Genomic DNA, 21,963 nt, shown 5'->3' with positions numbered 1-21,963 from the left:
TCTCTTGATACTCATTCCCCAGAGCTGGATGCAATTATGTAGGAGAGAACTTGAGAGAATAGCTAGGGAAGGACACCATCTCCTCCAGCCACCATCAAATGCAGACTGATCTATTGGTATCCCCCTCAGCTCCAACCTTGAAGGAAACGGAACTTTCTTTCGCTTTATGCAGCACTTCTGATTTCAAAACTTCAGACACACCATCGCCTATTTCTCCTTTCCAGATCAAATAGGCTGCCTCCTGCTGTCTAACACCCCTTCCCCCTCTTCCACATGACTCCCTCCTAGCATCCAGGCTTCCTCTGCTTTCCCCTCTGCCGTCCCTCAGGCTATTTTGACTTGCAATCCACCTAACTGGGGCTAGGGTGGGAGCCTCTGCTTCTGTTGGCTCCTAAACAAACAAGGGGGACTTGAGCACAGGCAAATAGTAAAGCTCTGAAGGCACTGCTGGCAGAAGCAATGGCTACACTATGACTCGGGTGCTGCGGTTCATTAGTAATAGCTTGGCTTGGGATCATGCAGGTACCTGGGTCTGATGGAATAGGACCCAGGCTCTACTTACAGTAGTTTTAAATTGCTATTTTAAAACAAGCCATGTCCCAGGGAGCACTGGTTGGCTGTTGGTGAACTTCTCAGGTGCCAGAGTTTTTAAGACCAGAAGGGACCACTTGGCCTTGGCATTTGGCCTTAACCCACACAGCACACCCAACTTCAGTATCAGGAGGTGAATGCACCAGGCTATAGCTTCTTCGCTAACTGGCACATTAATAGCACACTCACCAATAGCACTGCTATCTTTTTTTTTCAATGTCTGCAAATATTCACTATGTGTTTGGGGGAGTAAGAATGCATTTGCAGAATTCTTGTGCTCATGGATGTTACATGCTAGTAAAATTGGTGAGAACCAGCTGTTCCATGAGAAATCTGTACCCCCCATCCCCACACATCCCTGCATCCCATTCCTAGCCTTGAAGCTGCCAGCATCTGTGTCTGAGACACCAGCATCTTACCTCTGGCCAAAATAACCAGACTGTCCAACGTGCAGCACAGAAGTAACCAAAATACTTCATCTTAAGCTGCTCCAATGTAAAGTTGTGGCAGGCAGCAGGTAAGGCAAATTGTCATTTGGCATCTCTCTTCTGGAGATCATGTCTTTCTTTCTTTAAATACCAGTCAACCCTGCAATTGATAAGCAGAATACTTTGCCCACACAGAGCTTGTAAACTTCAATAGAGAGCTATCAATGCCCAAATGTTTAACTAGCTTAGTTTACTGTCCATATTTATGGCACCATTGGATGACATTAAAAAACATTCCCCCACGTGCTCTTGAGATTTTTTTTTTTCCCTTGTCCTAGCGAAGTCTCTAAAGCTATGAGGAGGCTAGCTAAATTTGCTGTGAACTGTATCGGCATGAAATGTTAGTGTATGTGTAGTACTACATCATTAATGCATGGGAGTTCTCAATGGACTTCAGTGGAGACAGACCATAACCATAACCAGATCCATAACCTTCCAGGTGCTTTTCTAGTTTTTTCACAAGTTTTTTCACAAGTTTTTCACAGTACTAAATCTGTATCTTCCAATCCAGTAAAACAAGTCTGTTAATATTTAAAATACTTTGCCACAATTCTACAGATTTAGTCTTGATTCCTAACTGGAAGAGGAATTTTTCATTTGATATGGTGAAACTGATGCATGTGGCAGCCTGCAGACAAGCATCACCTACAACTTAATGAGTTTCAGGAGCTGAACACCTTTCAGTATTAAGTCCTTTAATGCTACTTATGAAATTAGTTTTTGTTTTGGACTTACTTGTATCAGCTGAGTATCTTACCTGTGTCCGTTGTACTGTGTCTGAGTTGTATTGTCTCATTTAGCACGAAGTGGGCTGTAGCCCCCGAAAGCATATGCTCAAATGAATTTGTTCACCTCTAAGGTGCCACAAGTACTCCTGTTCTTTTTACGGAAACAGACTAACACGGCTGCTACTCTGAAACCTGTCATTTAGAAGATGGTTTGTCTTTCTCCAGTTCTCATAACTTAGCATACCAACAGTTCTCACTCAGTACAGTATCTTTCCTGGGAAAGCCCTTGTAAAATGCAGGCAATAGTAGCATCACTGAAAGCGACACAATCTGAAGCAAATACTCACCAGCAACCACACAACAGAACCACTAACCCAGGAACCTATCCTTGCAACAAAGCCAATTGTCAACTGTGTTCACATATCTATTCAGGGGACACCATCATAGGGCCTAATCACATCAGCCACACTATCAGAGGCTCGTTCACTTGCACATCTACCAAATGTGATATATGCCATCATGTGCTAGCAATGCCCCTCTGCCATGTACATTGGTCAAACTGGACAGTCTTTACATAGAAGAATAAATGGACACAAATCAGACATCAAGAATTATAACATTCAAAAACCATTTGGAGAACACTTCAATCTCTTTGGTCACTCGATTACAGACCTAAAAGTTGCAATTCTTCAACAAAAAAAACTTCAGAAACCAACTCCAACAAGAGACTGCTGAATTGGAATTAATTTGCAAACTGGATACAATTAACTTAGGCTTGAATAGAGACTTGGAGTGGATGGGTCATTACACAAAATAAAACTATTTCCCTATGTTATTTCCCTCCACTGTTCCTCAGATGTTCTTGTCAACTGCTGGAAATGGCCCACCTTGATAATCACTACTAAAGGTTTTCTTCCTCCCCCTCCCCCCCTCCACTGGTAATAGCTCATCTTAAGTGATCACTCTCCTTACAGTGTGTTTGATACATGATTGTTTCATGTTCTGTGTATATAAATCTCCCCCACTGTATTTCCACTGAGTGCATCCGATGAAGTGAGCTGTAGCTCACGAAAGCTTATGCTCACATACCTTTGTTAGTCTCTAAGATGCCACAAGTACTCCTTTTCTTTTTGCACCATACACACTGTAACAAGAGTGATCACTTAAGGTGAGCTATTACCAGCAGGAGAGCGGGGAGGGGGAGGGGAGCCTTTTGTAGTGATGATCAAGGTGGGCCATTTCCAGCAGTTGACAAGAAAGTCTGAGGAACAGTGTGGGGGAGGGGGATTAAAAAGGGGGAAATAGTTTTACTTTGTGTAATGACCCATCCACTCCTAGTCTCTATTCAAGCCTAAGTTAATTGTATCCAGTTTGCAAATTAATTCTATGATGATGAAACTTTCCCTTTGTGCCATGCTATCAGGCTTTGTGGCAAATCTAAAGAGCCCCGGTCTCTCCCCACACATTACTAATTTTGGATGACAGACAAGATAGCTGAAGAATTACAGCTGCTTATGATTCAGAACAGTTCTGCCTGTCCTGGAAGTGCCCACAGTACAAAAAGATGTGCTATGATTCAACAGTTCACGCCTTTCATGGCAGGTTTAAGACATGTTAGGAGTGAACCACACCTTTATGGTCTGGGGAAAATATTACTTTTTATCTAGGACGTATGTACAGAAACTCTGTTGCTATATTTGCCTAATAAATTCCATAAGTGTGCCACCCTCTGTGTCAAATAGTGTGGGGATGGGAAAGGAATAAAAATCAGAATTGATTTCTTCTGTGCAGAGTATATCCAGAAAGTAGGCTTCTCTAGTACAGCTGGCATTTTTAGTAAATAGGGGTGTTCTGACATACATATACATTTTTAGTGTGCAGATAGAGTTAAGACCGTCTCTTAACTGCTGTCTGATACACACTAGCTGAGTTTGAGGACCCTTACCTACATATTTCTTTGCAACATTTTAAAGTGTTTTTTAACCCTGGAATCAATCAGAAAAACAGAGCTCTAAATAGCAACATCATGTTCCCTATTTCTTCCCTGTCTGTGATTCCCACAAAACTGTGGGAAACATGCAGACCTTTTTTCATGGCAACCAGCATTATGTCCTCTTTTTCTGTATTCGCCTTGCTAAGTTTCAGTGTCTCCTAGTGGTCTCTATTCACTCTTAGATTTTAAACACTTACCACTGCAGCTGTCCACAATATGATATTCCTGTGTCCACTTCATATGCTTTACTCCAAATGCTTTAATAGACTATACTGACTATCTCTAATGCCCTGACCCAGGACAAGTCATTAACACTGGATTATGACTCCTTTTTGCAGGATCAAACAAACTGAAGAGAGACCACTTCAAACTAATAAGGGATACAGAAAATCACAGGAGAAAATAAATTGCTTTTTGTTTTTACTGTTCCCTCCTGCTCCAGTACTAAATTCCTCTATAGAAACATAGCCTGATGGTTTCTTTATTCCTTATGGGTCAGACATCAAGTTATGGCTTTATCTGATGGTGTGTTCATTTAGGCTATGTCTACGCTGTGCACCTTATAATGGCACAACTGTACTGCTGCAGCCGTACCATTGTAAGATGCGCAGGGTAGCTGCTCTTTGTTGCCGGAAGAGAGCTCTCCCGGCAACAAAATAAAACCACACCAAATGAGGGGTGGTAGCTTCATCCCCGGGAGAGCATCTCCCGCCGACTAAGCACTGGCCACACTGGCGCCTTTCGTTGTTAAAACTTGTCGTTAAGGGAGGTATTTTTTCACACCCCTAAGCGACAAAAGTTTTAATGACAAAAGTAGACATGCCTTTAATTATTGTAACTAAGGTTAAGTCTTCACCAGTTAACTTTAGGTGAGAAGTTGTATGCACCCAGGATAACTGTTTATCTTTCCCCCCCCTCTTCTTGAAATGAGGGTGTCACACTGACAGACCAGCCAACCTGGATATGACCCATAACTTAACAAGAGGCATTGAAATGTAATCAAGATAATCTACTTGTATGTGAATTTCAAAGAGATGTATTAGACCCAAGTCATTAGCCCATTTATTTGTAGTAATAAAAATCAAGGGTAGATGGTACGAGTATCTTGGTCTGTGTTTTGGATGGATGTTAACTTTAAAATCAAAGATGTAAGGTACTGCAGGAAACTAATATCTACATTGTCTTCAGCTTAACTATCTATGCTATAATGAAGTATCAGCTAATTGCCTTATGTGAATAAAAGCAACTAGTATACCTGTGTATGCATAGGAAATAGAAGGTTAGCTTCAAAGCAATAGTCCGCAGACAATCTGCACTGCCTGTTCTTCCTCGAGGGAAGATCCTGCTGTGACAAGAGGCTTGTCAGCTGTCTAGAAAACTATAAGGAAAGCCCTGGGCCTGATCCTGCCATCTCTAATCTGCTTAAACTTTCAACAGAGAAAGTATTAACAGTAAGAAATATTCCAAATTATTTGGAATAACCTGGAAAATGCTTGGAAAGACTTTAACAAGCTTTATATCGAAGCTACCTTTTGGGTTCTGACCTGTTGGGATGATTCCAGAGAGACTTGTACAGGCCAGTAGTTTATACCATCTCTGCTATGAAACTGACCTAAGGACTTTACGTACGTGTGTGTGTGTGTATTGATCTTTTGACCATTTTTTTTAACTTTCTTCTTTCTTTTTCCTTAATTTATTATTAAACCTTTAGTCTTAGTTACATAAGGATTGGCATCAGCATGATTATTGGGTAAATCCAAGACTCATATTGACCTGGGGATAAGTATCCAGTTCTTATGGGATTGGTGAACCTCACATATTGTGAGTCAGGTTTTCAATAACCCTTCACTATATTAGACTTAGCTGCCTAGATGGGACCAAGGGCTGGAATGCTTAAAGAGGACTTGTATTTGGCTTCTTGTTAACTGGTGTATTACAGAAGCTGTTTTTTGTTACTGGCTTGGTGAATCTAATTCTAGAATAAACTACCCGTTTGGGGATTGTCTGCCCTATTCCTTGCAGTCTGCCCTGAGTGTAGCCTTCTTAGTGCGGCCCATCCAGGCACGCCGGTCACAGAAGGGGTGTGTGGTATGTAGTTTTGTTTTACATGGGTTCTCCAGTGAGCATAGTAACTTCAAATATCTCAAACACAGTGGCTAATGCCAAAGTTAGCAGAGAGATACTGAACTGGTTGACAAACACTCACTGAAACAAATCCTTTTCACAAAGGGTGTTTTTGATGTAGTAAAGATAAAGCCAAACTCCTTAATGCTTATGGATAGGTTCTCACACGCTTCTGACTGCAATCTAACTAAAATGGCTTTGGGGGCCAGGTTTACAGACCTACTTGGATGCTTTTTTAATCTTTATAGGCACCTAAATCGAGGGGGGAGAGGCACCTAACCTGTTTCGGAGATTTGCTAAATCCCACTAGGCACATTATACCTGCCCTTGGTCTCTAGGGTGATGTATGTACTTGGGGGTAGATAGTACTGAATCTCATCAGTACTGATTATATCACCATGCTATCTGATAGAGCCAAGTAACATATTTGGATGAAAGGCAAGGTAAATACTAATATAAAGGACGGAAGGGGGAGTCCAATGGCAGTGAGCTGTCTTTCAAGTCTCACCCTTCTGTAATGGCTATAAGCCAGAGGTGGTCACACTACGGCCCGCGGGCCACATCCAGCCCCCGGGAATGTCCTGCCCAGCCCCTGAGCTCCTGGCCCGGGAGGCTCGCCCCCAGGCCTTCCCCACTGTCCCCCCTCTCCTGTAGTCACGCCGCCACGCGCTCATGCAGGGCAGCGCAGCAGAGAGTCTGGCTCCAGCCTGGTGGCACGGCTGTCAGACATGCTGCTCTAAGCAGCATGGTAAGGAGGGCAGATCCAGGGGAAGGGGACGGTCAGGGGAGAGGGGGTGGTTGGATGGGGAGGTAGTCAGGGGACAGGAAACAGAGGGTGGTTGAATAGGGCAGAGGTTCTGTGGGGTGCAGGGGACGGGAAAAGGGGGGTGGGGTCCTGGGTGGCTGTCAGGGGACAAAGATCAGGGTAGGTTGGATGGATGGAGGGTTCTGAGGGGGGCAGTCGGGGTGGGAGGGGTCGGATGGGGAGGGGGCCAGGCTGTTTGGGGAGGCACAGTCTTCCCTATCTGGCCCTCCATACAATTTCGCACCCCGATGTGGCCCTTGGGCCAAAAAGTTTGCCCACCCCTGCTATAAGCACTCTATATCAGAGCTTCATATGTTCATATCTAGTCATTTATTCTATATCAAGACACAATAAATACTATACAACACCTGCAGAACCTCCAGCTGACAGTGGAAGGGTCAGAGGTGCTGCAATAGCATGTGACTAAATTATTCATATGTGGGCACATACAGTTCGGCATCTAAATCAAAGTGGCCTGGTTTTCAGAAGTGCTGAGTCTTTGTGTCACCCATTGCAGTCACTGAACGTTGTGGGTGCTCAGGTTACTTTTTGTTTTAGGTGCCTAACTTTAAAGTCTCTTGTTTGAAGAACCTGGCATTTGTGAACATTTATGCTCCTGCCGGTATTTCTTCTACACTCCATTCAATACAGCAGCACTTTCATTCTGTGATGTATGACATAGGAGATGCAGTCATACGTAGAATCTAAGATTCCAAATGTGAGAGTGCCAATGTGTCTACGCTTCTGCTGAGTGGAGTGGGGAAGACGGCAAGTCTTGGGTTTGTATTTGGGCTAATAGGATTAGCCAGCCTTCATTATCCATGTCTTTCAGCATCCTCCCATTTCTAACAGAAAACGTGTCAATTTTCAGAAAGTTCAGCATCCCCACCTGGTTTCTCCAGCAAGGAGACCCTTCCTCTGACCCTACCCCCAGTATAGGAACTTTATATAATGGGCTGTTACAAAAAACAGGGCCCCTTCCCTGCTGACCAAGGCTGTTTTTGTTTGCTTTATTTCTCTTCCCCAGCCCCCCACCAGCATAAACATATAGATGGCTTTTCTGACAGAAGTTTTGGGCCAAGATTTCAGAAATGTTTTCCGTTTTGGAGCCCACCAACACTGTTTTGAGTGTGCAAGCCAGGTAGCTGGACATCTGCATTTGCCAAGAAAAAGTTGGTTCCTGCAGGTTGGAGGTTTGGGAGCACAGAATAGTGCAACCATAAAGTAGGATGGGCAATTCTGGATGGAAGCTCTTTGAAAATCTGCCCCCTGTATTTATACCTGCTTATATAAAGGTAGCTCACTTGGCCAAAAGCTATCTACCTCTTCCCTTGGCTAGACGCTTGTATCTGTCAAACAGTGATTTTTATGGAGGAAATAACTACTCACGCTGTAATTAGTCTGAAGTAATTCCCTAAGGAAGCATCTGTGGTACAATCCTATAACTATTCCCTAGACCAGTGTTTCAAATCATCTGTTCACGGTTGGGGGCAGACTTGCTAGCAGAGTCTGAACAAGAGTTGCTCTGGCAACAGTTTGCCTCCTGCTAGGTCCGCATTTGCTGGGGTGGTACTTTTAAGTGCTCTTTGAAGCGTATTTGTTTCATAATCCAAACACCATAGTTTATTAGAAGCATCTGCATCTATTTGCAGTTCTCCTGTATAACTGTTAAGCTTCCTATGTCTCTTTCCTTTTCAAATGCCTTGGTCTCCCAATTTAATCTTTGTTTAGAAGTGAGACCCTAAAACATGCAGCTGAGCTTCTGGTTCTAAACATAACAGCGATAGGAATATTTGGGCAATACTCCCCAAAAAAACCAAAAAAAACTAGTTGTGTGGCCTTTTGGCCATGACGAAAACTTTGCAAAGTATCCGTTTACTATCGTCTGCCCTGTATCCTTCGACAGCAGCAGAATATACGTGACCTACCTCTTACTGCTATGTATCCTATTTACATGTTTCAAATTAGTGTTTTGTCAGTAGATATACAATTCCAAATTTTTAGTGCACACAGTGCTGCTTCTTGCAGGAGTAACCTCCTGTAACCTTAATCCAAATAAGAATAACCCAAATAAGATTAGGAGTCATTGTATGGGCTTTGCTAGCAGGTGCTTTTCCTAGCACAGCTCTTGCATATGAACATATTTACTTAATACATAAAAATCTTTTGCCAGAGCTTGCTCCAGAACTTACCTGTTCCTAGTGTCTTCCCTGCAGGGCACACCCTCCAAATTCTTTGTTTCCACATTTTTAGAGACACTCGGACCCTTTTATATCCTGGGTTTGAGTTAATAACACTCATTTCTCTGGCCTTGCATCTAAGGTGAGTCAGCACAATGGTTCTACATCTTCATGCATAGTGCTGAAGCTTGACACCCTATTTATAAGAACAACAAACTGGAATTAAACTGTCAGGCAGTTTTTGTTAAATCCTAAATAGTAATACTTGTTCCTTTAGGAGTATAACTGTCTGTAAATAAATTCCTAGATAAAAGTCAGTGCTTGGGACTGATCTTATTTTTCCAAGAGGGTGCTCCAGCCTGAGGCCTTGCCCACACTCCTTCCCCCAAGGTCCCTCCCCCGCTCCACCTCTTCCCGCCACCTCCCCCAGGCCACCTACCTACCTGCTGCTCTCTGACCTCCCTAGAGCGCCTCCTGCCAGCCGCCAAACATCTAATGGGCCCCAGAGCACCCACAGAGTTGGCACCTGTGGATACAGTGGAATAATGGCCTGAAACAAAAGGGTACGTTTAATTTTTAACTACTAGGAAACCATTTTTTAGAAGGAAGGTCAGTTAGATGTGGCAGTTGAAGTACCATCACTAGCAACTTTCATAGTCTGCTAGGTAAAACATATGTACAGTGAAAAGAAATCCCAACCTAGGATGGTCAGGATTAGACTTTCTGGGTCATCTAGCCCTTGACAGTACTTCCAAATTATTTCTGTAACTTCTCTAACCTGATGGACCAGTAGCAAAAACCAACAAAAACACCCATCTCAAATTCCGAAGGTCTTCATCAGGGTTTTATCTATGAGGGCTATCGGGCGGTGTGTGCAATAAGAGAACTAGCCAATTAAAAAGGAAAAGCTCTCTAGTTGGTAGTGTAATCTATTCCTAAACAAAATACTTCATTTAACATGAGTTAAGGTTGCTCTTCTCAATTAACTAAACCATAAAAATTTAGGAAATACAAAGTTAAAGATTACAAGGTTACAAAGTCCAGTACTCAAGTTAGGAAATGCCAGAAGGACTGTTGCCTGTACAACCTTAATTTGGCCCCCAGTCTGTAGGCCTTTAATTAGATGCAGAAATGACCACCTGTGAAGAGACTGGGGTAAGTGACTTGCCCAACATCATACAAGAACTCCAGTTGAAGAAGCAGGGATAGAATCTAATTCTCCAGGGCAACATTCATTCTGGCATTTTCTAACTTGAGGGCACTTGACTTGGTAACCCTTTAATCCTTAAGTTTGTATTTCCTAATATTTTATGCTTTAGTTGGCTGTTTGAGAATGACCTTAACTAATGTTAAATGGAAGTTTTGTTTTTGAATTTCCTTAGTTTTTCCCCTATTAATAAGTGTACTGTTTAAATAATAAAGCACTTACACATTTTTTGTCGTCAATGTATATTATTGGCACTGTGTTCATTAATGTGTTGGAATTAATTAAATTAAAATTGTATTAAAAAAAAACTAGGGCTGTCGATTAATCGCATGAACTCTGGAATGGTGGTTGAAGCATGAACGGACATATGAGTCTTTAACGCACCTGGCATGTAAATATCTTGCAACGCCATCTACAATAGTACCATGCGAACACCTGTTCTCGCTTTCAGGTGACAATATAAACAAGAAGTGGGCAGCATTATCTCCTGCAAATGTAAACAAACTTGTTTTTCTGAGCGATTAGCTGATCAAGAAATAGGACTGAGTGGACTTGTAGGCTCTAAAGTTTTACATTGCTTTGTTTTTGAATGCAGTTTTTTTGTATATAATTCTATATTTGTAAGTTCAACTTGCCCAAATAAATTTGTTAGTCTCTAAGGTGCCACAAGGACTCTTAGTCTGTATCAGCAAAAACAACAAACACAGCTACCACGCTGAAACCTTTCATGATGGAGATTGCATTACAGTACTTGTATTAGGTGAATTGAAAAATACTATTTCTTTTGTTTTTTTACAGGGAAAATATTTGTGATTTAACAAAAACTGAGCACTTTACACTTTATTCTTTATTATAATTAAAATCAATATACTGTATTAGAAAATGTAGAAAACATTCAAAAATATTTAAATAAATGATATACTATTGTTTAGTAGTGCGATTAATCACAATTAATTGTTTTAATCACTTGACAGCCCTAAAAAATATTTTTATTGAAACTTCTAAATTACAGTTTTTAAATTTTTACAGAAACTGGAATCGCTATCTGTAACGCCCCATGTGTTTTTAAAAAACAAACAAATATTCTGAAAGTCATAAATTCCCAAACTTGTGAGAAACATCTAAACACAATATATGGAAAAAGGATCTGGAATTTTGTATCTTATTTTCATGTAACCCTTTTTGAGCAAGGTAACATAAGAATAGTTGTACTGCATCTGACCTGTGGACTATCTAGACAAGTACACTGTCTTCTGACAGTGGCCAGTGCCAGATGCTTTAGAGGGAATGAACAGAACAAGGCACTTATCAAGTGGTCCATCCACTGTGGTCCAGTTCCAGTTCTGACAGTCAGAGGTTTAGGGACACTTAGCACCCTGTGTTATATCCCTGCCCATCTTGGCTAATAGCGAGTAATGGACCTATCCTCCATGAACTTACCTAATACTTTTTAGAACCCAGTTACTTTTGCCCTTCACAACATCCCATTGCAACAAATCCCACAGGTTGACTGCATTGTATGAAGTATTTCCTTTTGCTTATTTTAAATGTGCTGCCTGTTACCTTCATTAGGTGACCTCTGGTTCTTGTGTTATGTGAGGAGGTAAATAAGACACCCCCACCACTCATGATTTTATAGCCCTTTACCCATGGGCAGTAGGTATTAAAGGTCAGAGCAGAGTAAGCCTCCCCTGACGTAGGTTGTGGTCCCCGGCCCCGTGTTCTCCTGGGAAGCACCTTCCTCCTTCCCCCTTAGTCATCTCTTTTCTAACAAACAATTGCCCTTAGAAAAGGAAGTGTAACCTACTTGAGTACAAATGTGAAGGAACACAGCAGGAGCTTAACCAACTCCAGTCTGCTCTCATTACAGACCTTCCTGGGACCCTTCTTTGCAATAGTGCAATGAGAGTCTGAGGTAAATCAGTTGTCAAAAGCAGTCATTGCCATGATAACTATGGCTCCAGTGACACTCTTCAAAGAGTGATGAGTGGCTGATAATCTTTGATGTCATAATGTTACTGCTCAGGCAGCAGCAAGGGGCAGTAAATTGGTGCTGAGGGAGGAGATGAGGCTTTTCCAGTGTTCCCAAATTTTTTTGAAATTTCCTTTAAATAAATAACATACAAACACGAATGCACATTGGAGAGTATTCCCCTCGTGCATTAATTAGTGACTGAGAATTCATTCAAATTCCCCAGGCCATGTTGACAAAAAAAAGTTCAGATGCTGATCTGCAAATCCTGTAAAAACTGAAAATTATGATGCAGCTATCAGCGTACTCTTGCTACTGAAACACCAAAATACCCTCTGGAGGCTGGAGCTCTTGCTTTCTCAGGTGTTGTGTGTCCCACATTGGTTATCCAAAATTAGTGGACCCTTTTGACTTTACTCTCTCTACCTTAGTTCCCCATCTGTAAAATGAGGGTAATAATAGTCCTTTGCCTCACCGAGGTGTTGAGAAAATAAATTCATTAATGTTTGTCGAGCAGTCAGTCCATAATGAGGGCCACAGAAATGTCCATGACAAAATTAATTGTTCTGTATTCAGCATAGGGTTTGAATAGTGTGCAATAAATAAGGCCATGGTCAACACATTGAACAATGAGGCTAAAACAAAATATTGACTAGCTGCTCATTAAGTGATCACTGCCCATCCTGAGCACTGAAGGAGGCAGGGGTCTTGTGGTAAAAATAGTATGTGATTGTGTAATTGAAGACTATCATAATGCATACACACTAAGGAGCTGAATTAAGATTGCACAGGCAACCTTAATTCTGGCATTTCTCAACTTTTGAGTACTTGAGTTTGCAATCATAATGTTCTTCTAATGTAGGGGTGTATATAACATATAATTCTTCAAATTTCATAATGATAAAATTGTGTACGAATAAATTATGCTGGCAAATTCCAGTTTACCTATGGTGGCAGCGTTGGTATCACCCAGGCTCCCTGTCAGAGAGCAGGACCCCATTGTGCTAAGTACTGTACAAACACATGAGAAATGATACATGCCCCCAAGAGCATATAGACAAAGTATAAGATGAGGCAACAGGTGAATACAACAGACTGAGGAAGCACAAGGAAACAGCGAGATTATGTGCAGCATGATGATTATGAGTCACAGCACAGCAGCTTGCCTAGTTGAGTTTTTTTTATAGGTGTCACAGCAGACGTGACTTTAAAGGCGGGATTTGGAAAAGGACAGTGGTAGCTTTGTAAATTTTTACAGAAAGCTGCTTCATGCACTTGGGAAGCCTGGGAGAAAGCCAAAGGTACTTGTTTGAAAAATTTGACAAATGACCAATCGAGACTGGTTTAAATAATAGATAGACAGCACACTTAATCTATTTAATTGGTATGATTGATACAGAGTCATTGAAATGAGTTGTACGCTCTATTGCCTGGAAATCCCATAGTTAAGTAGTTGTGATGTTTATCAAGAAGTCAGATTTGCTGCCTTAATAGGCTTTAAATCACTCTAGCTGCTTACCTTCTTTCCAGTTCTCTGTAGCAAGCTGAAGTATTGTATTGCCTGAACTTGTAATAAATATCATGTGCAGCGTGTAAAAGTACTTTATTTTCCCTGCTTCCATTTGTAGGGCGAGAGGGGGTTCCCAGGGTTAGAAGGTCAGCCCGGTTTACCTGGGTTTCCGGGACCAGAGGGACCTCCTGGCCCAAGAGGCATAAAGGTAAGTAACAATGTATCCAAACACTATATAAATGTTACCTCTGGTGCAGGCAGTGTCTAGATTTCCTGATATACTGACACAAAATGCATTAGTGCCATCTCCAGATCTCCTGATTTAGAGAGCGTTATTGGGTTAATGTTTCAGTGGTACAGTTCCTGAAAGCCTGTTACATTGTCTCTATTAGTTACATTACTGTCCTGCTGTGGAAGTCCTGCTGTGGAAGGCAATAAACAGTAGGGAAAATATTTTTGCTCCTCAGATAAGCATTCTACCCCTCAGTCGTGCAGGAGTTCTGGAACAATTTGTATAGCGGGGGTGCTGAGAGCCATTGAACCAAACTGTAAACCCTGTATATGATGGAAACCACTTCAAGCCAGGGGATGCTGCAGCACACCTAGTCCCAGCACCTATGCACTAATACACACACTAATTCATTAGGTGTGAAAGTGGCCAGACTGACTGCTCTAAGGGAAAGGGGTTAGAGATCAGGCTTAGTGGCATGCCATGTTGCAGCTTTACTCGGCCATGTAACACACATTGACAAATATCTGAAATCCCCTCTCCCACAGTCCTGTGATTCCATCACTTAGTGAAGTGATGAAGTCGTATCTGTTTGCCAGCTGTGTGAATGGTCCCACTTCTACTCTGCCATGAAGTACAATGTTTTCTTACTGTCATCGTTTTGAGGGGAGGCAAGTAAGGGATTAGAACAAGCCCCTTGTGTGACTCCAAAACAGTAGTACAACATTGAAGAGAAGAGATGAATGCTCTTTAATTCCTGAAGTGCCTCCATTTATAACTGTCTGCTCCTGAATAACATTAAAATGTTATACTGCTACTCTGAAACCTGTGATTAAAATGTTCTAATTCTGACTGTATAGTGTTGAAATACCTCCAACTCTGCTTTTTATTGTACATATATAAATAGATACATTATATAATTTTGTCATCTTTATCCATAATCTGGCTCTTCATTCTGTAAACACGTACGTTATACAAAACAGTCACATTTCAGAAACCACAGGAAAGAAGTTATTGCTTTTCATCATATAGAGGAGGGACTCAAGAAGGGGAAACAGTAAACAGAAAATTAAAAAAGCAAAAATGTTAATAGATGAATCAGATATAGCAAGGGATGGCAAAGAAGGAAAGAGCAAATGGGGAATAAAAGAGGTCAGATGTTTTGGTTATAAAATATAAGTATATTTATACTCTCTCTTTAATGCACTTCTTTGGCAGATGTCCTATTGTAGGGGTGGCGAACCTGAGCCTGAGAAGGAGCCAGAATTTATCAACGTACATTTCCAAAGAGCCACAGTAATATGTCAGCAGCCCCCCATCAGCAACCCCGCACTCCCAGAGCCTCCCACCCACCAGCAGCCCCACCAATCAGTGCCTCCCCCCGCACCTCCCAATCAGCTGTTTCATGGCATGCAGGAGGCTCTGGGGGGAAAGGGGAGCAGTGAGGGCACAGCCGGCTATGAGGAGGGGGGCAGGAAGGGGTGGAGTGGGGGCAGAGCAGAGCCAGGGGTTGAGCAGAGAGCGCTCCCCAGCACATTGGAAAGTTGGCACCTGTAGCTCCATCCCCAGAGGCAGTGCCTATACAAGAAGCGACATATTAACTTCTGAAGAGCCACATATGGCTCCGGAGCCACAGGTTGGCCACCCCTGTCCTATTGCATAGCTCTGAATTCCTGTAACACTCTGAATGTAAATGAAAGAAAAACAGGAGAATGAAGTTTGCAAGCAATCTACTATTATCTTTTATCCACTAGAGCACATATGCTAAAGTATAGCAAGCTGAAGGAAATTAGTAATATGCAGGCAGATATCAAACTATCTGAACAGAAACTGTTAACTATAAGTCCTTGGTTATTAAGTGCACAAAATGCTTTTCAATCCCAACTCAACCTCTTTCTTTCAGATGGTAATAAATAATAGAACTTCTAACAACACTACATGATACTGACAGGATGTACCAGGCACCTTTGTCTTAAATATTTTGACTTTTTATTCAAGCTTTTGGTTTACTTTAGTATGCATAATATTATCATTTTTACCTTTTCCATGTTCTTTACAGGGTGATGATGGCCTTCCAGGGCCTACTGGACCCAAAGGGATCAGAGTAAGTGACACCGCATGTCAGGGTATAGTACATAACATTCATGAATTACTTTGATCTGGAGATATGAGTTACAGAAAGCTAGATGAGTAAAAAATGTAGAGTTGAATCAAAAGAGATTGTATTCTTCCCAATAGGATTTCTTGTCATACTTTTAATAAATTTAGCAATAAAGGCTTATTCAGTCCATCCTGCTATACAGGACTCAAACTAGCTTCATAGGTCAAAATCCAGCCCCTCTGTTGACTTTACTATGAAAGAGAGAGACTTTTATTCTGCTACATAAGTAGATTCCTGGTTTGTCTGTGAATCCTTCAGCTTTTATTTCTGTCTGCTGTACTTTATGGGCAAATCCTCCACTTGTGGAAATCATGTAGTTTCATTGGCTTCAGTGGAGACACATCAATTTTCAACATCTGAGGACTTAGTCCTTAATGTGTATAATGTATATACCCATTAATGTGTCTGCAATTGCTGTCTTTTCTCTTGTGGTTTTGTTTCATGTTTTTTCTGAAACAAATTTAATAAAACATTAACCAAATACTTTAAATTCCCCCCAGTATGTTGTAAAGTACGGTACATGCCTGTGGCTATTTTTCACCGAGGAGTGGTTCTGATGTTTCCATAGTCCTTTACTTACAGAAACATCAATAGGCTATAAATAATGGAAATTCTTTTTAAAAAAACAAATAGCCCCCTCCCACCACCGCACTTACAAATAAATATGGTTATTTCCCCTCCAGGGTCCTCCAGGTCTGCCAGGATTTCCAGGAACACCAGGACTTCCCGTAAGTAGGATTTGGCTTTACAGTTGAGAAGATTATCACTTATTTTTTCTTTTTGCACAGATCATCCTTAGCTAATTGTGCTGTCCTTCCTTCCATGTTCAAGGGGTTACCAGGGCAGGATGGGCCACCAGGACTTCAAGGTATCCCCGGATGCAATGGAACAAAGGTGGGACATGGCCCCTTGGAAATTTCTGAATCCGTAATGATAGCATACTAAAGAAATAGAACTTGTCTTTGTGACTGATGAGAGCAAACGGGAATAGCTTACTGTGCTGGGTAGTGTAAGCTATTACGGGCTACAGGTGGGTCCATATACCCATTCACATCTTCTGAAATGAGAGACAGGATCACACTCTAATTCACATGATCAGGAGCTAGGAAATAGCCAAGATCCAGTCATGGCTCTGACGCTTTGTAGCATTGGGTAATAAAATGACCCTCTCTACCTGTTACTTCTCAGGTAAAATTGCGGATAATAGTAACCGACCAGTGTGTTGCATGATTAGGCCCTAGTCCTGCCATCTGATCCATGCAAGTGGACACTTGCACCATGTGGAGCTCTTTTGAAGTCCATGGCTCTGATTCCCAGTGAATGGGGAGAATCTCAGAACCAAGGCTTCAGCCCAAACAGCAACATCTACACTGTTATTGTTAGCCATGTAGTACAAGTTGCACAGGTCTGAGTCAGTTGAACCAGGCTCTGAGACTCAGTGCCACAGAGATTTTGTTTTGTTTTGTTTTGTTTTGCAGCGTAGACGTACCCTGATTTTGTTACAGTGCTTTGAAGGTGATAAGTGCCAAATATTCTTCTTGTTTATTTGGAGATAGTAATTTGTTGTTGGCTTAGTCATCTTGGAACCACTGTTTGCAATATCGCTGTGATAAGGATAGATCATAAAGTGAAATTGACTAGGTAATGAGTTAATTTATCTCTGGCACATCTATGAAGGTTCATGTTCAAATTGAGATACCTGCCTGCTTCCAGGCAATTGACTTTTTCTATAGCATTGCCAACTATAGTATTTTTTCAGAAAAATAGACCTGATGCACATGGCACTATTTGAGCCCATTGGATGCTTTTTCTTCTGTTTTTCATATCTGTGATTTTTGTTTTGTAAACTGTTTAACCCATAACCTGCTGCAATGCCCCTTTCCCCATTCCGGGTTCATGAGCTTACAATAGTGTTAATTTTTTTAGTATCATCACTTGTTTTGTTGCTGACTAAGCCTCTTCTCTCTGCCTTCTTTAGGGGGAACGTGGATTCCCAGGCAGTCCAGGTTTTCCAGGTTTACAAGGTCCTCCTGTAAGTAAGAGATTTTATATAATCAGATCCGCTGCCTGTAACCCACAGAAAACCCCTTGCCTAGAATTGTGAAACAGTCAGTGCCCAAAATACTATATTAAAATTTCCACAAGTAAATAATTCAATGGAATGTCATTTGGGTGTGCTTCAAGACATCCAGCTTTTCTGGTGTAAGCTATTTGTAAAGCTAATAGGGAATATGATCTCTTCTTTGCTTGAATATTACATTCTCTCACTGCTGAGATGCTGTGCCACTTGCAGAGAAAACAAATATGTCGAGGTGGGAGAAGAGCAATCTTAAGTGATGTTCCCAGGCACATCTGGGAGTGATACTGTCTATTTGTGGATCAGAAAAAAATACAGTGCAGATTTTTCTCTGTAAAATGCAAGAATGTGCAGCGAAGTGATTCCTGCAGGAGCTAAGAATTGGTAAAAGAGAAACAATGAGCATATAATATACAGAATAACAGGAGGCATATTAAAAACAAACCCCAAGTGAATGGGGATTTGCTGTTCTTAATTTAGTAAGTGTTCAGTATTTGCTCAAAATGCTGCCAAAGAACTTTCATCTTGAATAGCAGTGAAGCAGCAGAGGTTTGAAATGTTAGGCTCTCCTTGTTTTGTATCTTTTGTGTTTTTCCTCCCCTTTGTCACCATGCCCCTCTCAGTGAAATCTATTCAGTGTTTTGTGAATGATATGTCAATAATACATTCATACCTTCTTTTTTGTTGCTGATTTTATGATATTTTCTCACCCTTCCTTATTTTTATTTCTTTTAACAAAGGGACCTCCTGGCCTACCAGGTATGAAGGTAAGTGTTCTGTGCTTTTGTAACTAACTGTTAAGCGAGCATGGATGTTTAGTGTGCATCTGACAAAAGTAACCTGTTTGCCTATAATCAAGGTCCTGCATATTCCACAGCAAGCTACTCCTAAATTCTGCACCAGGCTCCTGGTTTCTGTGCCATTCCTTAATGTGACCAATCGGCAACTCTGCAGCATTCGTACTCAATTTAAAAAAAAACAAATGCAGGCCTTTACTGAATTCAACGTGTGCATGAATAATACAATATATACAGCAGCCACCATGTGTGGTGTTCAAATATTAAATTCAAATATGTTTTGGCAACTTAATAGGGTGAGAGGGGGCATTTGTATCTGAAAAGGCATGGGATACAGTTTAGGATTGTGAGAGAAGTACGTTAGTAGGATATTTCAGCTAAAATGATCAGCAATGAAATGCGCGCATTTGAATTGTCATCTGTAGGTTTTAGTTATACCCCATTAAGATGAATGGAGCAGTTTACACCTCTCAGCAATTTTCTGCAGACTCAGGAAAACAACAGCGTGCCAATTAGTTTGCTTAATGGTTTTCTTCTCAACCATGAGGGCTAGCAAGAAGGTGAATGAAATTCTACAGTCATGGGATCATGGAATACACAGGGACCTTCCTATATGCTGGAATGTAAATTGCTACTTCACAGAAAAAAGTAGATGATTTAGTTCTTAGTTAGAATTATCTCTGCTCTTTTATAGGAACTATTTAACAGTATAGAAATGTGTTTTAAACTGTGTATCTTGGTGTATATGCATACGCTCTAAATAGATTAAAATATAGAAAATCCTACAGAATATTTGTCGAGAAATCACTAGCATGACCTTGACAGTTTTTCCATCCTGCCAACTATTTTGACCACATTGTTATGGGCCTCACATATGGCAAAGAGTACACTGAGCTTGCAGGTGGTAAAAATGAAGTAGCTTCAGAGTCCCTTGGTCCTACCCATTCCCCAAAAAAACATGGAAATGGTGATCATCACAGGTGACTAGAATGGGTTCCAGGACAGGTGATAAATCCATAAAATAATAATAATAATAATCCATATATATATATATATATATATATGGAGATATATATATACACACACCCTTCTCCCCAAGACAGGCAGGCTATTAGTGAATGCCCCAGGTGTGTTGTGAGGCATTAGGCTAATAGAAGGCCTAGAACCACCAAGAAGTGTACAAGTAGCTTGCTTGTGCACCCTCCAGTGGCTAATTACTGTTAGAAAATATTACACATCACTTAAATTATCATGGGAAGAGGGGTGATGCAGAGAGTTATATTCTCTTAGGAAACATCTACATGATGGCTAAGAGAGGCACCTTTTTCCTCCTAGTTTAAATATAGTCACATTTTATTATTTTTTAAGCCTTTATTTTTGTTTCTTTGAGCTACTTGAGCATATGGACGGAGAGCCAATTTAAAGATACTTTCTTCTATTAAATAATAAATTTGGACTTAGAAAAGTTCTCTCAAACTGCTGCTGAAAGGACAGCTTGGCACTGTGGGGTCATGGAATGATGACTTTAACACTGCCACATTTTTTTTTCCCCAACCCCATTCCCACTTCCCAACCAAGTTTAAAAAAAAAAAAAAAAAAGCCAAATATCTGTAAATAAACTTATAACAAAGCTACAGAAGAAGCGTTGCTTAAAGATGAGTTATGCTGAATGGCCTAAGGTAATTGCAGACCCTAATGTAATCTCATGAGATAGGGCCATCTTCTGGGATATGTGAGATAGCTGTGTAAACCAATTTTCATTTGTTGCTTTCCAATGGAGATGAAATATTTTTTATTTTTCTTTCATGTTTATTTTAATCCCCTAACCTTTTGAAATTCAAGTTGGGTGCTTGTATCCAGCATGCAGATAAAAATATGGTGTACTTGGATGGCTGGTAAAAGGTTCTAAGCACCGCAAAAACTAATTCTGTAAGTAAATAGGGAACATTTTTTTAAAAGGGTTGTTTATTGGAGAATTAAGTACCTGTGTTATAGAAATAATAGTTCTACATATCTCTGGGCATTAATATGACTCCTCGCTGTCTGTTGAAGCTAGCTTGAAGTGGAAGAATGCAGTGTGGTATTGATTTTTTAAAATCAGTTGTTATTCTTTTAGGGTGATCCAGGTGAAATAATTCTGTCATCACTGTCAGGCCAGAAAGGTGACCCAGGATTTCCAGGACTTCCAGGGTTACCAGTAAGTTGCCTAAGTATTTGTTGATTGTACGCTTTTTGGTAGGGGACAAACTACACTGAACTGAATATTAATTCAGTCTGACAGCATAATTAATGGCTAGAACAATATTCAGTGCTATGAAGCACATGTGTTTCTATAAAAGGAACAGGTCCAACATTTAATGTACTGTATAGTTTTTGGGAAGTGAGGTTGCACATGAGTGAAGAAGCCAGCAGGGGGCCAATGAGGGCCTGGGCCTGCTGTCTTCAGAGTACAGCAGTGCTAAGAGCTGGCTGCCACAGTGTGCTTGTGTATTTCCCTACCCCTCTGAGATGCACTCTGAGTCTGGGCTAGTTCCTGAGTTCTCTACTATTCCTCTCTCTTAGTAAAACTAGCATCTGCCTTGCTGGGCTGTGGATAAGGGGAAATGAGAGCAGAGCCTCAGCTGTTCTCCTTAGGCTGCATCTCCTCAGCAGTCCAGTGGCTCCAGCCCATCAGTGGGTCTTTGCTTCCCACACCTTCCTGTGAAAACAGCTAGTGACACCAGATAGTCCATTCCCCTGTTGAGCCATTAGTAATTTTACTGGAGAGGTGTGGGGAGCAGAGAATGAGAAGCCCATGAGCCTGCACAGGACATGAGCCAGGATACAGTTTCCCGGTGCACTGCAGAGAAGCAAACCACAAGACTAGTCTGATCAGACTGGGCCTTTTGCATCTCTGTTGTTCTGCTCTGTGCCTTGCTACTGTCTACTCTTGGCTGGAAGAGACCATAGAAATGCAGAGTGCCCTGTTATTTTTGCTTCATGTAGGAAGGGAGTAAAAGTGGTTTAAAAAAAAAATCTGGTGCAATCCAAAGAGGTACCTTGAAAGCTGACAGCAAGGCACTTCCTTGTGTTAAGTGGCTGTAAGTTCCCCATGGTACTGG

The 21,963-nt window shown here is 41.2% G+C and overlaps 1 protein-coding gene across 6 annotated transcripts in view; it reads left to right on the top strand.

The window, feature by feature from the left end:
* Positions 1 to 21,963, top strand: part of COL4A5 (collagen type IV alpha 5 chain) — a 148,753-nt gene that overhangs the window by 60,106 nt on the left and 66,684 nt on the right. For all 6 annotated transcript variants that reach the window (XM_038415699.2, XM_038415696.2, XM_038415698.2 and 3 more), the window contains exons 3-9: positions 13,717 to 13,806; positions 15,887 to 15,931; positions 16,672 to 16,716; positions 16,820 to 16,882; positions 17,967 to 18,020; positions 18,806 to 18,832; positions 20,979 to 21,059. In XM_038415699.2, the coding sequence (XP_038271627.1) occupies positions 13,717 to 13,806; positions 15,887 to 15,931; positions 16,672 to 16,716; positions 16,820 to 16,882; positions 17,967 to 18,020; positions 18,806 to 18,832; positions 20,979 to 21,059 (405 nt within the window). The remainder of the gene's footprint in view (positions 1 to 13,716; positions 13,807 to 15,886; positions 15,932 to 16,671; positions 16,717 to 16,819; positions 16,883 to 17,966; positions 18,021 to 18,805; positions 18,833 to 20,978; positions 21,060 to 21,963) is intronic.

Source organism: Dermochelys coriacea, chromosome 9 (assembly GCF_009764565.3).
Source record: "Dermochelys coriacea isolate rDerCor1 chromosome 9, rDerCor1.pri.v4, whole genome shotgun sequence".
NCBI lineage: Eukaryota > Metazoa > Chordata > Testudines > Dermochelyidae > Dermochelys > Dermochelys coriacea.
This window is presented reverse-complemented; position numbering and strand designations above follow the sequence as displayed.